The sequence below is a fragment of the Pecten maximus genome, chromosome 11 (assembly GCF_902652985.1).
Source record: "Pecten maximus chromosome 11, xPecMax1.1, whole genome shotgun sequence".
NCBI classification, from domain to species: domain Eukaryota; kingdom Metazoa; phylum Mollusca; class Bivalvia; order Pectinida; family Pectinidae; genus Pecten; species Pecten maximus.
The window spans coordinates 19955050-19974882 of record NC_047025.1 but is presented as its reverse complement, the minus strand read 5'-3'; the positions used below and the strand labels follow the sequence as shown (position 1 = coordinate 19974882).

The 19833-nt window shown below is 34.4% G+C and overlaps 1 protein-coding gene across 1 annotated transcript in view; it reads left to right on the top strand.

The window, feature by feature from the left end:
- LOC117337029 (F-actin-uncapping protein LRRC16A-like) overlaps window positions 1-19833 on the top strand; it is an 84162-nt gene that overhangs the window by 41572 nt on the left and 22757 nt on the right. The window contains exons 17-28 of the mRNA XM_033897777.1: window positions 596-699; window positions 997-1134; window positions 1530-1623; window positions 3297-3395; window positions 3649-3777; window positions 4164-4280; window positions 4928-4990; window positions 5267-5376; window positions 6587-6674; window positions 7355-7519; window positions 7925-7960; window positions 16315-16381. Coding sequence (XP_033753668.1) covers window positions 596-699; window positions 997-1134; window positions 1530-1623; window positions 3297-3395; window positions 3649-3777; window positions 4164-4280; window positions 4928-4990; window positions 5267-5376; window positions 6587-6674; window positions 7355-7519; window positions 7925-7960; window positions 16315-16381 — 1210 coding nt within the window. The remainder of the gene's footprint in view (window positions 1-595; window positions 700-996; window positions 1135-1529; window positions 1624-3296; window positions 3396-3648; window positions 3778-4163; window positions 4281-4927; window positions 4991-5266; window positions 5377-6586; window positions 6675-7354; window positions 7520-7924; window positions 7961-16314; window positions 16382-19833) is intronic.

The window sequence follows — 19833 nt, the reverse complement described above, 5'->3', positions numbered from 1 at the left end:
ATTTGGGAATGTAAGTAGTATCAATATAAGTTTATTAGCTCATTAATGAAGCCTTACCTTATCAACTTTTCCATCTAAACAATTTCTTCTCATTAAACAAGAGGCCCAGGATCTGTATATTATTCCAGTGGAATGCTGGGATGAAGAGGTATCAAGTTTGCTCAAATAAATAATCTTGATATTCTTTCAAGGTCACAGGGGTAAAATGATTTGAATTTTTTAAACAACTTCTTCTTTATAACCAAGTTACCTATAGCTAGAGTCATACTTGACTAGTAGCATGCTGGACTGAAATGAATTATTACCTTGACCTACTTTAATGGTCACTGGGATCAAATGTGTTTGATATCTATTTGTTTTTTTTGTTTTTTGTTTTTTTCTGAATAAGCAAGAAAGCTAGGGATATGACATTTCACCTACTCCTATGTTTGTATGAATAGTTAGCCAGCTTAAAATTAGCATCCACATCAATGACCTATATCAACTTTTACGTTGTCTAAGTAACAGGTGAGTATTACAGTCTCCTGTAGTCTTATCTCCTGTCATTTTATACTTAACAAACTTTTCACAATCTATGATGATTTATTTTGAACAGCAATTGGAGTCTCTGTCATTGGCGGATTCTAAGCTGAAGAGTAATATATCAACAATACTCAACGCTCTTGGCAGTAACCTTACATTGGTGGAAATTGACATCAGGTAAGTTATTAAACAATCAAATATATTGGTGCTAAATAAATCTGATATAATTTGTAACAGGAGATAACCTTTTTAATTTTTCTTTTTTCTTTTCCACAATACTGATTACAAAGGAAACTGATATCAAGCAATTAAAAGAGATTTGATAGACTTAATTACAAGCATAAATATCATATCACATGTCATTTAAAAAACAAAATGATAAGAAACCGTGTTTGCATTATTTATAACAACCATTCTCATTAGTTACCATAACGAAAACGTCCCTGCTGATCGTATGTTTTATGTTGTTAACAGCGGAAACCAAATGGGAGACTTTGGAGCAAGGATGTTGTCCAAGGCCTTACAAATAAACACCAAACTGCGATCTATTCTGTGGGATAAAAACTCTACCACTGTACAGGGGTTCGAAGATGTCGCTGGAGCTCTGGAGAAGTAAGAACATCGTTGCTATGTTTGTTTCTCAGTATTTAGTACTGGTAGATGTTATTGATCGAGCATTGTGATAATCATTTGCTTACTTACTTACTTACTTACTTACTTACTTAAATTAAATCACAGTTAACTACTATGGTTATATCAATGGTTTTCATGTTTCTCCTCTGGTTTTGAAGAATAATAAGTTAAAATAAATATGATGATTTTTTTCCCTTTTTTCTTACAAAAACAAAATTAGCTAAATAAAGAATAATTAATACAGAATTAGCGTTAAAAGATAAATAAAAATCTGTGTAATGAGTGTATGTTATGTATTTCATTTTACATGAAATTTAGGTGTAATTTGTGTTTAATGACTTTGTAAATTAATCCTTGTTATTTATCAACCATAGAAATTACACACTGAAGAAGATGCCAACTCCAATCAATGATGCTGGGTCGGCCCTGAAACAACATCCAGAGAGGACAGAAACTGCTCTACAGAAGGTACAACACACTCGCTGAAGTACTACTCAGTCTGACCGTGATGGCCAACTGACCTATTGTTTTAGAGAGACTGAAACAGTCTTAGAACTGTCTGGTACACCAGTTTAAACCTCATACAATATACATGATATGCTACTGAACACTCCTGTGTGAAAAAGCATTGTTTTATCTTCTTCAATTAAATGTGTAATTTAGTTGATCAGATGCTCGTCTGGAAAATAGGAGTGGGGGGTTGTCAGCCCCACCATTTGTACAATTTTGAAAGCCCTACTAAGAGTCCAAAAGGGGACTATATTGCTATGAATATCATTCATCTTTGACGACTAGAAGCATCAGTGTGGATTTAGAATTGTACAATTGGTGGGTCTGATAACCCTTATCCCAGAGGAGCAAGGCCCAATAGGAGAAATAAAGCATTTCTTTAATTGGTCCAAATTTGGTCTGACTCTTCCTTGAGTGAAGTATAACTAATTTTGTATAAATGGCATCTTCGCTAGCCAAGGCTTCTGATTACGTTACACTCCACGAACCTTGGCGGATATAGTCGTGTTCAAACCGTCACGCCCTGGAATCCCAGGGCAACCAATCAAATCGCGTTTTACATTCAGGCTTGGTTTCGCATTAAATAAAAACTGCGGCACCCAGTACAGAACTACATTGTCGACTATGTCATGGCATTTTACCTAAATACAGAGACGTATAATCATTGGGAAACATTCGCAGTGTCTGATCAATTTATATAAGTCATTGATCACACATCTCATCGAAATTGACACAAGCCTTCATGTGTGTCTGTAAACATCACCGATGAAGTACATTGGTAACGCTCATTTTGATTGGTCGAAAATTTCATGAATAAAGGGTGGTAATTTCGAATCTCCGCTAGAGGGCCAGAACTGACGACTATATCAGCCAAGGGTTCGTGGAGTGTAACGTTATCAGAAGCCTTGGCTAGCGAAGATGTATAAATGGTGGATCTGGCCTCCCTGTGGGTTGGAAGGCCAAGGCCCAAAATGGATATTGGAGATATACTTGATGGACTTTGATCAAATTTGGTGTGAAGGATAATCAGGGGAAGGATATCCAACATTGTACAAATAGAAGTGTGCAGCTGGCTCCCAAGAAGTTGGCGGGGTGGGACCCCATAGGGGAAAAAAGGAATTTCTTTGAAATCCTTTTTCTGTCTAGATCAAGGATTTTGATCCAATTTGGTCTGCAGCATCCTTGGGCAACATGAGCATAATAGGGTTTAACTTAAAAGTCTATTCCCCCAGAGGCAAAGAGGAAAGGCCAAATATAGAAAGTTTAAATTGATTGTTACACAAGTTTTTTTTTCAACTTTATTTGGTTTTAATCTTCTTTGGAACCAGAAAGCTAATTTTCTTTAAAAAAAATGTTGACTGTAAATGCATGGTACATGTACTGAGTGGCACGCCCCAAACCGGGAAATGTATTTGTAATATAACTTAAATGACTGTGTTTTACCATGATCACAGAAATGTCCAGGTGAGTGATGTAGGTCCTTCGGGCCACTTGTTAATTAAAAACACAAAAATTAATTTAACTTGACATCTTTTCTTAACATTATGAATTATTGTTTTCCTTTCCAAGTAGTAATTGTATGGCTACTCCATGTTCACTTTGTGATGAATTTTGTTTTGTTGTTTAAACAGATTGAGATGTTACTTCAGAGAAACCATAGTCCACAGAAATATTCTTCTGACCAGGGCTTCAGGATGCAGCAGGGATTTCTGGTCAGCTCTACCCAACAGGTACTTACATCTGTCATCTCCTGAGTCAATGACGAGAAGTCATTGGTGTGTTTTGGCAGTTAGATTTCCAATACTCAAGTATTCAAATTGGTATTATTTCTGGAACAAACAAAATCTGACGAAAGTTTGTTCCACACAATTTACTGGTGAAGTACTGACTACTTGTGAATCACAAGCCTACATATATTGTATACCTGTTGAAGTTGAAGAATGATTTTGCTACAATGACCTTGTTTGACCTTGACCTTTACAGATGATGGACAGATTGGTGGTCCAGAACCAGGACACTGTTAACGCCCTTGACCGCGGTAACACAGAAGACTTTCAGTCTGATATGGACATGGCCAGTAGTCTTATCAAGGATGCAGGGAACTCTAAACAGGTATGAGACATGTCAGTTTAGATATTGAATGTCTTTACATCATCATAAAGACTAGAACTAAACTGTTATCCCTCTATAGCATCAAATCCGGTACTTACATTGTCATCTCAGAGGTAACTGTACATGTCCGAATGATGTTAGTGCAGGCCCGTCCTTTAAAGTAAAACAGATACGGAAGTAACTACATTACATAAGTAACCACTAATTATTTGGATATTTAAGTTTTTGTAGAATTAAGATTTTTTGCTTTTGAAATATATTAGATGTACTGCATAGGTAAAGGGGGATAACTCTAATGAAGAGTGTAGAAACACTTTATAACAACATATTATAATATAATATAATTATTTATATTCATAATTATGTTATAAATATTGTTACTGCAGTTGTTACCACAGCTACAAGTCATAGCCAACAAGTCACTGTCGACAGGTAACCCTGTGGAAGCCTGCCTCAAGGAAATGTCGGACACACTGAGGCAGGTGTTGGAGAAACATATGAAGGTATAGTCCAGTCGACTGAGAGTCTCAAGGTGTCACATGTAAACCTCCACTGGCGATAATCATAAACCTAAAATGGTTTTAGATTTTAGCTTTGTTAGTCATACCAATGGTCTGTGTGTTATCGTAGACGATGTTGAGTGAAAGACAAATTACCACACTCGCATGGGAACATTTAATGGTCTTAAATATTTATTGTTTCATATTTTGTCTTTGAATCCTACCCTTCACGTAGTTAAAAAAATGTTAAATTCTATCAAAGATTGTTTTAGCAAGTGATAAATCACACAGTAAGATCAGGTTTGATAATTAAACGATTGGTCGTAAGATCGGGTTTGATAATTAAACGATTGGTCGTAAGATCGGGTTTGATAATTAAATGATTGGTCGTGAGATCAGGTTTGATAATTAAATGATTGGTCGTAAGATCAGGTTTGATAATTAAATGATTGGTCGTAAGATCAGGTTTGATAATAAAATGATTGGTCGTAAGATCAGGTTTGATAATTAAATGATTGGTCTTTAAAAAAGCAGAATAACCTTTGGAAACATCAAAAATGAAGAAGAGAGAAGAAACAATCTGTAAAGTAACAATGGTGAAACAGGAGACGAGAATAGATCCATTAAATATTATTTTTATGTTGGAACAGAAAACAGTTGAAGACATGTTGGAATGTACTGGTAGCCAGTGTTCTTCTGTTCTGGCTGATAAGGTAAGTCATAGACTCAAAAATCTACATTGTAATTCTTCATTGTGTGTTTCTGTTTAAAAATAGGATTGTAGAGAATATTAACTCCTAACAAATGGAAGTATTTATGGAATGAACAGTCTTAAATTTTGTACTCCTGATACAATCACACGAAACCCACTCTCCATTATTCATGTAACACTGGAAGAAAACTTAGATAAATGTATAACATATTTATTGGCCAAAGATTTAGGATTTCTGTATTAGATCTTTCACATATCTTTCTTTTCTTTTTAAAAGGAGGTGCTTTCTGACTTGGAAACAAATTGTGGAGAAAAAAGTTCTCTTCCGAAAGATTTTACCAAACATATCCTGGACAGTGTGGAGACAGAGATATTTAACAAACTAAGGTATGGGATATCTGCTCAGTTCCTAAAGATATATTTAATAAACTAAGGTATGGGATATCTGCTCAGTTCCTAAAGATATATTTAATAAACTAAGGTATGGGATATCTGCTCAGTTCCTAAAGATATATTTAATAAACTTAGGTATGGGATATCTGTTCAGTTCCTAAAGATATATTTAATAAACTAAGGTATGGGATATCTGCTCAGTTCCTAAAGATATATTTAATAAACTTAGGTATGGGATATCTGCTCAGTTGCTAAAGATATATTTAATAAACTAAGGTATGGGATATCTGCTCAGTTCCTAAAGATATATTTAATAAACTAAGGTATGGGATATCTGCTCAGTTCCTAAAGATATATTTAATAAACTTAGGTATGGGATATCTGCTCAGTTGCTAAAGATATATTTAATAAACTAAGGTATGGGATATCTGCTCAGTTCCTAAAGATATATTTAATAAACTAAGGTATGGGATATCTGCTCAGTTCCTAAAGATATATTTAATAAACATAGGTATGGGATATCTGTTCAGTTCCTAAAGATATATTTAATAAACTAAGGTATGGGATATCTGCTCAGTTCCTAAAGATATATTTAATAAACTTAGGTATGGGATATCTGTTCAGTTCCTAAAGATATATTTAATAAACTAAGGTATGGGATATCTGTTCAGTTCCTAAAGATATATTTAATAAACTAAGGTATGGGATATCTGCTCAGTTCCTAAAGATATATTTAATAAACTAAGGTATGGGATATCTGCTCAGTTCCTAAAGATATATTTAATAAACTTAGGTATGGGATATCTGCTCAGTTGCTAAAGATTTCTATAAACAATATTTTATTTCATGACTCTACAGGGTTTGCGTTGAAGCTATCCCAATAGCATTTTGAAGCATAGAAGTACCCCATTTTTTCTGGAAGCTCCATTCAAGTTATTCACAGGGACCCCATTTTATCTGAAAAGCACCCCATTTATCATTAAAAAATGCCCAGTGCAAACCCTGACCCTACAAATGTATATATATACAATGCATTGATTATTACGATCTTATGTCGGTCTGTTTATAGAAACCATAAAGATTGAACACAAGTTTCATTAAGCTGTATTTAGTTAAATACTCCTCTGATAAAGTGCATTTTGTTTTAATTAGATAAATTCAGTAGAAGCTTCCAACATATCTGACCAAGTGTATATTATTTCAGTGAGCTGAATTTAGTGATAGCTACCCACATTTCTGATAAAGTCATGGATGAAGTTATAGATACTCTGTCGTCAAGTCACAAAACACTGGTAAGTATATAATTATAATCTGTCGTCAAGTCACAAAACACTGGTAAGTATATAATTATAATCTGTCGTCAAGTCACAAAACACTGGTAAGTATATAATTATAATCTGTCGTCAAGTCACAAAACACTGGTAAGTATATAATTATAATCTGTCGTCAAGTCACAAAACACTGGTAAGTATATAATTATAATCTGTCGTCAAGTCACAAAACACTGGTAAGTATATAATTATAATCTGTCGTCAAGTCACAAAACACTGGTAAGTATATAATTACAATCTATGATATTAAAATGTTTTGACAGTTATTTATCTAATCTAATTTAATATTAGACCTTTGGACATGTAACTCAGTGTTCCTTATCAAATTGATGGATGTTTCACTTCACAGATAAATGTTTGTCTTTTATGCTGTGAAGAATGTATTGTTTTATGCCCTTCACAATTTAAGTTTAAATTGAAAAACCACAAAAACTTTATAGTACCTGAACATCGTTTTCCAATACACCCGACATTTTTATTGAAAATATCTTTGTACATAATCTATTTGCTGACAAGTTAAATGTTTCAGGTATAAAACTTGATGTTGAGTTTTCAGTTCACGACCTTGATGTTGCTTCTCCAGTGCACCCTTATTTTGAGAGCTTTTATTACTTGACCTTTGTGTTGACCTTTGTCTGCAGACAAACCACTTGAATGTGATGAAGAGCAGTACATCTATGAAAAGTCAGCGAGAGTCTAAGAAAGAAGAACTGGTAAGCAAGGAGGTAGAGGAGAAATTAGATGAAGGAAAGGAAAAACCAGAAAGTCAGGAAAAGATATCACTCAAGGTGGATTCCTCACCAATGGTATATATTTATATCGTACTATTCTTCTAAACAATCTCCAGTATTTGTACCCATATCTGACAGAAATCCCCAGTGTAATATTATTATAGTCGATACAGTGTTTTATCTCCAGAGGAAGAGGCTGGAATCCTCCTTACTATTAAAAATAAAATAGGTATATTTCTGTCCAGGGTGATTTCCTGTCGACCATTAAGTGCAATTTGGCCTATATTCAGTCCCTACATATCATTTAAAAGAAATTCATAATGACAACAAACTTGATATTGTTTAAATCTGAAATACCACGAAATCTTTGTGAAAATATTAGTACCTCAAACTTGTTAAATTCAATATCAAAACATACTCCGATTTTTTACTTCACAATATTTTATATATTTACTGATAACCTGATACATTGTACTCTAGATCAGACTCTGGTGTGAAGGAACTGATTTCATCTCGGTAGCTATTATCTAGTACTTCTCTTGTTTCTTTTTTTTTAAATTGATCTGACAGTGAAAAATTCTAATGGCATTACTAACAGCTATAAAATCCAATGTTGTGGACTAAATTCCCAGATAAGGATAAGTTGTAGACTTAACTCAGCTCTTCAGCTAGTGTCTTACCATCCTATTGTGCTTTGTTAACTGTCCATCGCTGTCTATCTTCTGTCCATCGCTGTTGACTGGCCACTGCTGCAGATTTGTTTTAGGGAAGTTTGACCAGCAGAATTTTAAACACTATGATGTTGTTAATTTATTGTGCCATGTACATTATGAGAATCATGACAGGTATGCTTGTATCACAGTTGTGTATTTTTTTCAAATTTGTCATTTTACTTTAATTTATGCTGATACGTGTGCTTTACTACTGAAATGATTTTTGTGATACCCTGGTAATACTTGGTTTTTGCAGCTGGAAAATATATATATATATATGTTTCCAGGAGCAAAAATCATTTAGGATAACTTTTATAAAACTTGTATTTCAAATTTAATATTATATATGTTTGAAAGTACTTTGCAAAGAAATTACCAAGAAATATATATATATATATACCTGTATATAAAGCATGTTTTACCAGAATATTACTGAAAATAGGATTGTAAAACTTCTTTGATCTAAAAAGGCTACAAAGGTCCCAGTTATAGATATCCTGGATATTAACTTTATGTTAAACGTTAAAACGATTCCAGCTCAAAGATATTTTGTTTCTAAATTTATTTTGAAAACATACGTACTGTTTACAAGATTAAGAATTATTTTCCATTCAAAATGAACAGAAAGCTTACAAGATTAATGGAAAAATACTAGCTACATACGTTGGTTTGATAAAAAGTTAATGATTTATCTAAGCAATGAAAGTTTTAAAACATAATTCAGAAACTGTACAGCTCTTGAGTAAAAGCATAATGAATTGAAATCTGGACAAGTTACTGCTGTTTATTTGTTAGTATATCTACATTTATATCCCGGTATATTTATATATATATTAGTATATATTATGTAATGTATAGTATATAAAGATGTTATAAATGTATTTAGCATGAGACCAGTGCTCTGCTGGGTGGATTACTACATTGCTTTTTGCGGAGATTATATCGGTCATTAAAATTGACTCGTTAATTATGTTCATAGATCATGTGTCATTAACGCTAGTTATCAGTGGGGTATTTGTACCTGTATCAGTACCATCATCATTTCTATTCCTGTAGTCATAACACAAGTTGGCTCAAGCTTCCACAAAATTAATTGTGTCTGCAAACTTTGGAAGATCTTTTTTTCCGAAAGTTAAATGCTTTCTCTTTCATGTAATTGACTGTGAAGAGCAGACAATAATTGTTTTGATACTTGTCATTAACTTTTAGCCAGTGTCACAAAGACTTGAGGTTGTTACCAAGGTAACTAGCGTAAGCTTCATTGGCATGTCATCAGTACTGCGGCTCTTTTCTGACCTTTGCTGCCTGTTAGCCTTGGTTGATGTATATGCTTATGACAACTAAGTTGTCGGAATGCTGACTTTTCTTGCAGCAGCAGGTGGCAGATTTATGCTGTTGGTGAATGGTTTAAATGCACATGTGTATTGACATGTATAGTATTTCTTGTACAGAGTAGTGTGGACATACAGACAACATTCATATATACTGTAACAGTATCACCTTATACAACACTGTAGTTAGTCCGATCATAACTTTGTTAACGCTACCTGGAAAGAGTTCAGTTATATGACAGTTAAAGAAACACTTTGGGAAACTCAAATCAATTGAGACACCCGGTAGAGTTAACACGGTATGTTAGACCAATTTATTTATCCCAGTATCTTATGTAAGGCCGATTTATTTATCCCGGTATCTTATGTAAGACCAATTTATTTATCCCGGTATCTCATGTAAGACCAATTTATTTATCCCGGTATCTTATATAAGGCCGATTTATTTATCCCGGTACCTTATGTAAGACCAATTTATTTATCCCGGTATCTTATGTAAGACAGGTTTATTTAACCAGTATCTTAAAAAAATTATGTAAGGCCAATTTATTTATCAGGGTATCTTATGTAAGGTCGTTTTATTTATCCGGGTATCTTATGTAAAACAGATTTATCTATCCTGGTATCTTATGTAAGACCGTTTTATTCATTCCGGTATCTTTTGTAAGACAGATTTATTTATTCAGATATCTTATGTAAGGCTGATTTATTTATCCCAGTATCCTATGTATTTTTATACAGTACCTCATTATATCTGTGCTTCATTGTCTCGTTTAATCCAGCATCAGACTGCTAACATATTAACTCTGTATCAAACTGTTATATATTTATATACCGTATATACATCTATATAATATGTATACATGCACCAGAATTCTATCATCATATCTGTAACCATTGACTACACATGTAACAGAGGAATGAGAAGATCGATGACCTTCACCTTTGTGGAATATCCTGACCCTACTTACACCCTACTTACCCTGTATATTAATTTTTTTGTATCATGGGTATGTCAGAGCAGGATCATAATAACCAAATAACTTGTGGATGATTATCCCCTATAAGTTAACTTTATATACAATGTATTTATATTTGCTACGCATTTCCCCATTGACACAATGCTAAGAGGCAGTTGCCACCATACGCCTATATAACACCCAGTGCTTCAGGCTTTAACACCCAGTGGGTCTTGTGACATTGAAAGAGGCAGGATTTTTTTGTGTTGGTTTAGTTTTATTTCAAAGTTGACGAAAATGGTAAGACAATGTAAATATAAGTATTGAACAGTGGTTTTAATGTTGTTATAGTCGATATGGCAGCAAGATGTATGGTGGGCAAATGTAGCATGGAAACCCTAACGGGTTTCCCTTCCCATTTGCCCACCATACATCTTGCTGCCATATCAACTATAAAAACATTAAAACCACTGTTCATTGCTTAAATACGTCTTATATAGCCCATTATATATGTAAAAGGAGAAACTGTCAAGTGACATCAGATTATCTCTGGTAACTACAGAAGATGGCTGAAGATTGGATAGTAAACTTAGAAAGGATCCTAAGAAAAATTTAACAGAAGACAAATTTATTTTAGAAGATAAAAAACATACCAGATCACTTTGGCAATAGCATAGGTCCTGCAGCTGGTCCATAGATCATTATAACAATAGGATAGATCATTATAACAATAGGATAGGTCCTGCTGGTCCATAGATCACTATGACAATAGGATAAGTCCTGTGTGTCCATAGATCATTATAACAATAGGATATGTCCTGTGTGTCCATAGATCATTATAACAATAGGATAGGTCCTGTGTGTCCATAGATCATTATAACAATAGGATAGATCATTATAACAATAGGATAGATCATTATAACAATAGGATAGGTCCTGTGTGTCCATAGATCATTATAACAGTAGGATAGGTCCTGTGTGTCCATAGATCATTATAACAATAGGATAGATCACTATGACAATAGGATAGGTCCTGTGTGTCCATAGATCATTATGACAATAGGATATGTCATGTGTGTCCATAGATCATTATAACAATAGGATAGGTCCTGTGTGTCCATAGATCACTGTGACAATAGGATAGGTCCTGTGTGTCCATAGATCATTATAACAATAGGATAGATCACTATGACAATAGGATAGGTCCTGTGTGTCCATAGATCATTATAACAATAGGATAGATCATTATAACAATAGGATAGGTCCTGTGTGTCCATAGATCACTGTGACAATAGGATAGGTCCTGTGTGTCCATAGATCATTAAAACAATAGGATAGGTCCTGTGTGTCCATAGATCATTATAACAATAGGAAAGATCATTATAACAATAGGATAGGTCCTGTGTGTCCATAGATCACTGTGACAATAGGATAGGTCCTGTGTGTCCATAGATCATTAAAACAATAGGATAGGTCCTGTGTGTCCATAAATCATTATAACAATAGGATAAATCATTATAACAATAGGATAGGTCCTGTGTGTCCATAGATCATTATAACAATAGGCTAGATCATTATAACAATAGGATAGGTCCTGTGTGTCCATAGATCACTATGACAATAGGATAGGTCCTGTGTGTCCATAGATCATTAAAACAATAGGATAGGTCCTGTGTGTCCATAGATCATTATAACAATAGGATAGATCACTATGACAATAGGATAGGTCATGTGTGTCCATAGATCACTATAACAATAGGATAGGTCATGTGTGTCCATAGATCACTATGGCAATAAAATAGGTCTGTCTGGTCCTACTCTATAACACTATATGTCCAAACTTAAATATGATTGGCTGAGAAAGATCTGGTTATTTCTTTGATTTCCATTGGAAACTCAACTTAATATCCTGATGTTGTATTTGTCACTTGAAAATAAATGTAATTAAGCAAGACTTTAGTTTCCAGTAGAATAAGTTTGATGATTTTTTTTTCTGAAATCCTCAACTTGTGCTGAATGTGAAGAGAAAAGGAGTACGTAGATAGTTTTTGTGTCTGTGGTGATTTTGACAGCTTGTTTTCTTAATAACCAGCTGATACCTCGATGGCACTCGCTCTTTACACAAGACTACGTAAGTGTTCTTATACTCATACAAAAAAAATCCTTTTTTTTTCTTCTTCTCCAGCTAGCTAGACCTAAATAACACAGCTTCAATGCCATACATAATATACATTGTATATACCAGATATGAACATTTCATATAGTATCATGCTGAATTATACAATATTATGTAGATAATATTTACTAGTATGTTCATTATATATGTTAATACCATGCTTTGAATGGATGAACATGTTTATTTATCTGTAGAATAACTTTTACCCTTTTATTATTAGTCTTAAGATATTGTGTTATATAACTGATATGCACATATACCTTTTGGCTTTATTCATTCAACTTTGAATAATAAAGTTATATTTATCTAGGGCCCAACATTGGAGGTGCATGGATGCACTATTATAGTTATTGCCATATATGCATCTATTCATTCATTTGTCTATACACATTTCCTTTCTGGGGATTATCCCTGGATTCAGAAATGTTAAACTCCTAAAATTGCACACAGTGATGTACCATGATATGTTAAGATATGGGTATAAACAGTTTCCAGGGTTTAAGTATCGATGTCTGTATAGGTAGTTGGTGATTTTCTATCAAAATTATATTTGAGTGGTAACAGATGCGTTGTGGTTGTACAGACTTTCACCAGATCTCTAATTGAAGATAACCTAGCATTGTGTATTGCGCCCGATTAACAGACATATACAGCTATATGTTTTTTGTGTGATTTTGGTAATACATGCTGGTACACTTGTACATGAAACATTTTGAGTACTGTATGAATGTAGATGGCGTGTGATTGGCTGAAAACAGCTTTGAGTTCCCTTGTCTGATTTTATACCCTGAAATCCCGAAACATGCTGAGATAATGGGGATTTTATATGGTCATGCAGGCAGATGGCCCTGTTGAGCTGTGTGTATCCTAGTTAGTGTAGATGTACAGTTAAGATCTGACATGAATTTACAATGAAGGGTTAGATTAAATATATGATTATATTACCTCTTTTTTACCAAAAGGGAATGTTATTACTTCTCTTTCTTCAAATAGATAACAAATTTCTATGTTTTGTGATGGAGAATGTACCTCAACATAATTCTGACAGAGATAACACTGACTTCACTTATCAAAGACTGAGAATAAAATTATTACTTCCCCTTATCAAAGACAGTGGATAAGATTACATGTACCTCACTTCTCACTGACGGAGGATAAGATTAGCTCCCCTTCTCACTGATTACCTCCCCTTAATCACTGACAGAGGAGAAGGCTACCTCCCCTTAATCACTGACAGGGGATAAGGTTACCTCCCCTTAATCACTGACAGAGGATAAGGTTACATCCCCTTAATCACTGACAGAGGATAGGGTTACCTCCCCTTAATCACTGACAGGGGATAAGGTTACCTCCCCTTAATCACTGACAGGGGAGAAAATTACCTCCTCTTAATCACTGGCAGGGGAGAAAATTACCTCCCCTTAATCACTGGCAGAGACAAAGGATAAGGTCACCTCCCCTTAATCACTGACAAATTATAAGGTTACCTCCCCTTAATATTGACAAAGAATAAGGTCACCTCCCCTTATCATTGACAAAGGATAAGGTTACATCCCCTTAATATTGACAAAGAATAAGGTCACCTCCCCTTATCATTGACAAAGGATAAGGTTACCTCCCCTTAATCACTGACAAATGATAAGGTTACCTCCCCTTAATATTGACAAAGAATAAGGTCACCTCCCCTTATCATTGACAAAGGATAAGGTCACCTTCCCTTATCATTGACAAAGGATAAGGTTACCTCTCCTTATCATTGATAAAGGATTAGGTCACCTCCCCTTAATCACTGACAGAGGATAAGGTTACCTCCCCTTAATCACTGACAGAGGATAAGGTTACCTCCCCTTATCATTGACAGATTAGATATGACATACCCTCTCAGTGACGGAAAATAAGGTTACTTCCTGTTATATTTGATATATGAAAACAATCCCCCCCCCCCCCCCCCCATTCACCTTATGCATGCTGAGTTGGGTTTGCATTATTTTCACATGTTCCCAGTTATTTCCTTGATGCTTAGCAGAGTTTGCAGTACATGTACTAAAACATTATGTAGACTGTATGTAAGATATATAGAACACATAATTATAATAGGCCTTTGCTATAGTATGTATACTATTTAACACTTGCTGCCTGTTATATAAAATAAGGCCCTTTTATATTCTTGTGATATATTTTTATCTTGCTTTCAATCATTTGTAAATCCATATAAAACACTAATGTCACAGTGAAATATTAACTTTTTCTATCATTCAGTTTTAAATGCTAAAATGTATATCATTTATATATGATGCTACATAGAATACCTAGAATTGATGTAGCAGTCTGTGTATCTCTTAATAACGGACTTTTTAATAAAGTATTCTCTTTTATATGTTGGTACAAGTGACATATTAAGTGTGACATTTACGTTCCACATTTTCATTGTAGATACAGAGTAGTTTTTAACAGCTACATGGTTTTTGATTTTGAACTCAATCTTGAGGAATTTTATAGTTATTTAGCTCTAGAACACATACCTTGGTACATGTAACATCTATGTGATTTTGACAAGAGGCATATATTTTCGGGGCAAATTCGTTTGGATTGTTATTATAGGAACCTGTAGCACCCGCATATAGTATCATTAAAATCATAAGTGAACATCAGCCGTTTTACAACAAGTTTTATCTGCTTATTAAGCTTGATTTCTTAGTGGTCAAATGACAACGCTATATATAGTCACTAAGGTGAAAGTTTTCAGTGTTAATACTCAATATAGTATTTTTGAAATACATTCTGTATTAAGTTTTATAAAAACAACTGTTTTAGTATTTTTACATTCCGACATGTTTATCCATTAAGGTCTTATTGTCCATTTGAAACATGATGGCCATGCAAACAAATCCTGTACATTTGAAACACATTCTACTCAGCTAAATCATTATTCTTTGAGCTATATGTATGATTTTAGATAAAGATTATGGAATTTTGTAGTTTATGAAATTAAATGTTGCCTTGGGTTGAATGCTGCATGTAAATATCAAATTTTCCTTCCATCATCAACTTAATATCCATGATATTCTAGTAGATTTTCAAGTCAAAATGCAGACCTGCCAACTACTACTATTTTATAGTAATCTTTACTATTTTGTGGTGGTCGTTACTCTTTTTTCTCTCGAAATAGTAGCAAATTACTCTTTTTGATGCAATAGATTTGGCAAGAATTGTTAAGAATTACTCTTTTTTGCTAAAAAAATGGGCCAAATTACTATTTTTGAATTTGAAAGGTTGGCAGGTCTGAAAATGAAGATGCAAACAAAATTTTACTCACAGATTTCTCAAATTAATCTAATAGGATGTTATCTAGATAAGACTTTTAGTTTGCTTGACACCATGATATATTAAGTAAAATGGGAACTTTTTCATACATCAGATAATAAAGCATAATTGATTACATCCAAGTTTCATTAACATTACATGTGAAATAGTTATGTAACATACCATCTATGAGATAATGCAGGTATTACACACAACTACTTGATGTGATAACCTGATCACATCAGAAATCTACAGAATCTATTAACAGTTATAGATATCTATGGACAGGAGTTATTTTGATGACCTGTAGTGTATAGATGACTCTGACTTTTTCTGATCTTTGTGATGTTTATGTGTCATCGACTTAACAATTTAAACTTTTTTATAGGATTCCCCATTGATTGACAGAAGGAAGAGTAAAATTAACCGTATGGTCCGACCCCCTACCGTCATAGGTAAGTCTCGTTACAGCAACAGTGACCCCTAACATTGCAGGTAAGTTTGTTGTCAAGGCAACTATGGCGAGTCTATCCCGACATATATATGGTCATAATGGCCCCTGACAGTCCTATAGGTACATTGAAGACTCACACAGAGCATGGTAATTAACAATCTGTTACTATGGCGACAGTAACACTGACAGAGGTTACAGGTAATTATGTTACCATGGTAATTAAAAATCTGTTACTATGTCAACATTAATATTTAGTAATGGTAATACCAAAACAAAATCAGGTGAATCTGTTACTGTGGCTGTGATTACCTTGTTCCTAGTATAGTAGTATCTGTTACTATGACAACTCTATAATGAATGTCAACATTATCAAAAAAATCATAACAGCAAAATAATCCAAGGAGTGGAATGTCTCTGTACAGAAAAAACCCTATTGTAGATGTAGAGGGTATGTATAGTTACATTTCCATGCCCTGGTTTAGTTATGGGTTTGTCGAGTTACATTTCCATGCCCTGGTTTAGTTATGGGTTTGTCGAGTTACATTTCCATGCCCTGGTTTAGTTATGGGTTTGTCGAGTTACATTTCCATGCCCTGGTTTAGTTATGGGTTTGTCGAGTTACATTTCCATGCCCTGGTTTAGTTATGGGTTTGTCGAGTTACATTTCCATGCCCTGGTTTAGTTATGGGTTTGTCAAGTTACATTTCCATGCCCTGGTTTATATAGTTATGGGTTTGTCGAGTTACATTTCCATGCCCTGGTTTATATATAGTTATGGGTTTATCAAGTTACATTTCCATGCCCTGGTTTAGTTATGGGTTTGTAGAGTTACATTTCCATGCCCTGGTTTAGTTATGGGTTTGTCGAGTTACATTTCCATGCCCTGGTTTATATATAGTTATGGGTTTGTATAGTTACATTTCCATGCCCTGGTTTAGTTATGGGTTTGTCGAGTTACATTTCCATGCCCTGGTTTATATATAGTTATGGGTTTGTCGAGTTACATTTCCATGCCCTGGTTTAGTTATGGGTTTGTCGAGTTACATTTCCATGCCCTGGTTTAGTTATGGGTTTGTCGAGTTACATTTCCATGCCCTGGTTTATAGTTATGGGTTTGTCGAGTTACATTTTCATGCCCCGGTTTATATATAGTTATGGGTTTGTAGAGTTACTTTTCCATGCCCTGGTTTATATATAGTTATGGGTTTGTCAAGTTACATTTCCATGCCCTGGTCTATATATAGTTATGGGTTTGTCAAGTTACATTTCCATGCCCTGGTTTATATATAGTTATGGGTTTGTTGAGTTACATTTCCATGCCCTGGTTTATATATAGTTATGGGTTTGTCAAGTTACATTTCCATGCCCTGGTTTATATATAGTTATGGGTTTGTCAAGTTACATTTCCATGCCCTGGTTTATATATAGTTATGGGTTTGTCAAGTTACATTTCCATGCCCTGGTTTATATATAGTTATGGGTTTGTCAAGTTACATTTATATGCCCTGGTTTATATAGTTATGGGTTTGTCGAGTTACATTTCCATGCCCTGGTTTAGTTATGGGTTTGTATAGTTACATTTCCATGCCCTGGTTTAGTTATGGGTTTGTCAAGTTACATTTCCATGCCCTGGTTTATATAGTTATGGGTTTGTCAAGTTACATTTCCATGCCCTGGTTTAGTTATGGGTTTGTCAAGTTACATTTCCATGCCCTGGTTTAGTTATGGGTTTGTCGAGTTACATTTCCATGCCCTGGTTTAGTTATGGGTTTGTCGAGTTACATTTCCATGCCCTGGTTTATATAGTTATGGGTTTGTCGAGTTACATTTCCATGCCCTGGTTTAGTTATGGGTTTGTCGAGTTACATTTCCATGCCCTGGTTTATATATAGTTATGGGTTTGTCGAGTTACATTTCCATGCCCTGGTTTATATATAGTTATGGGTTTGTCAAGTTACATTTCCATGCCCTGGTTTAGTTATGGGTTTGTCGAGTTACATTTCCATGCCCTGGTTTAGTTATGGGTTTGTTGAGTTCCATTTCCATGCCCTGGTTTAGTTATGGGTTTGTCGAGTTACATTTCCATGCCCTGGTTTATATAGTTATGGGTTTGTCGAGTTACATTTCCATGCCCTGGTTTAGTTATGGGTTTGTAGAGTTACATTTCCATGCCCTGGTTTAGTTATGGGTTTGTCAAGTTACATTTCCATGCCCTGGTTTAGTTATGGGTTTGTCGAGTTACATTCCCATGCCCTGGTTTAGTTATGGGTTTGTCAAGTTACATTTCCATGCCCTGGTTTAGTTATGGGTTTGTCGAGTTACATTCCCATGCCCTGGTTTAGTTATGGGTTTGTCAAGTTACATTTCCATGCCCTGGTTTATATATAGTTATGGGTTTGTAGAGTTACATTTCCATGCCCTGGTTTAGTTATGGGTTTGTCAAGTTACATTTCCATGCCCTGGTTTATATATAGTTATGGGTTTGTCGAGTTACATTTCCATGCCCTGGTTTAGTTATGGGTTTGTAGAGTTACATTTCCATGCCCTGGTTTAGTTATGGGTTTGTCGAGTTACATTTCCATGCCCTGGTTTATATAGTTATGGGTTTGTCGAGTTACATTTCCATGCCCTGGTTTAGTTATGGGTTTGTAGAGTTACATTTCCATGCCCTGGTTTAGTTATGGGTTTGTCGAGTTACATTTCCATGCCCTGGTTTAGTTATGGGTTTGTAGAATTTCCATGCCCTGGTTTAGTTATGGGTTTGTAGAATTTCCATGCCCTGGTTTAGTTATGGGTTTGTAGAATTTCCATGCCCTGGTTTAGTTTTGATAGACAAGCTGCATCTGGTCTGGTATTAGACTTAGTAAGCTAGCTAGAACTAATATAATACTATTACTAACTTGGGTGGTTGTTAATTTCTCTGAATTAGTAGATAGCATTGGGATCTCAAAATTTTAATAAAGATTTGATCACTTTTTTAAAGAAAATCAATTTTGAGTCTTTCAGATGAAGTTATTTCAATACAAATTACCTCGTAGTAAAGAATTTGAGATCTCAATCTGTCTCAGAGGTAGTTTTTCAAATCTACTAAAACGCTTAGTATTCACCACATCAAATCATATTTTCTTCTTCATATACATGTTCACCATTGAGTCATCTTATTCATATTTCCTGGGTGTCAGTAAAATAAGGAGCTTCATTAAGTCTACATATACATTTATTCATAACAGAGAAACTAAATTGTACATTTTACATTTACTGGTAAAATACTACAATCATAAGACACACAGACTTAATACAAGTTCTGCTTATTACGAAGTAATTTAAAATTCACAGATTCAGCTCAACCTTATTTACTTTTTAGAATCTTTTACCAAATTTCAGATAAAACAAACGATGTCCTCTCATCTGATGGAATTTGTTATGAACATATATATAATATAAAAAATTGTC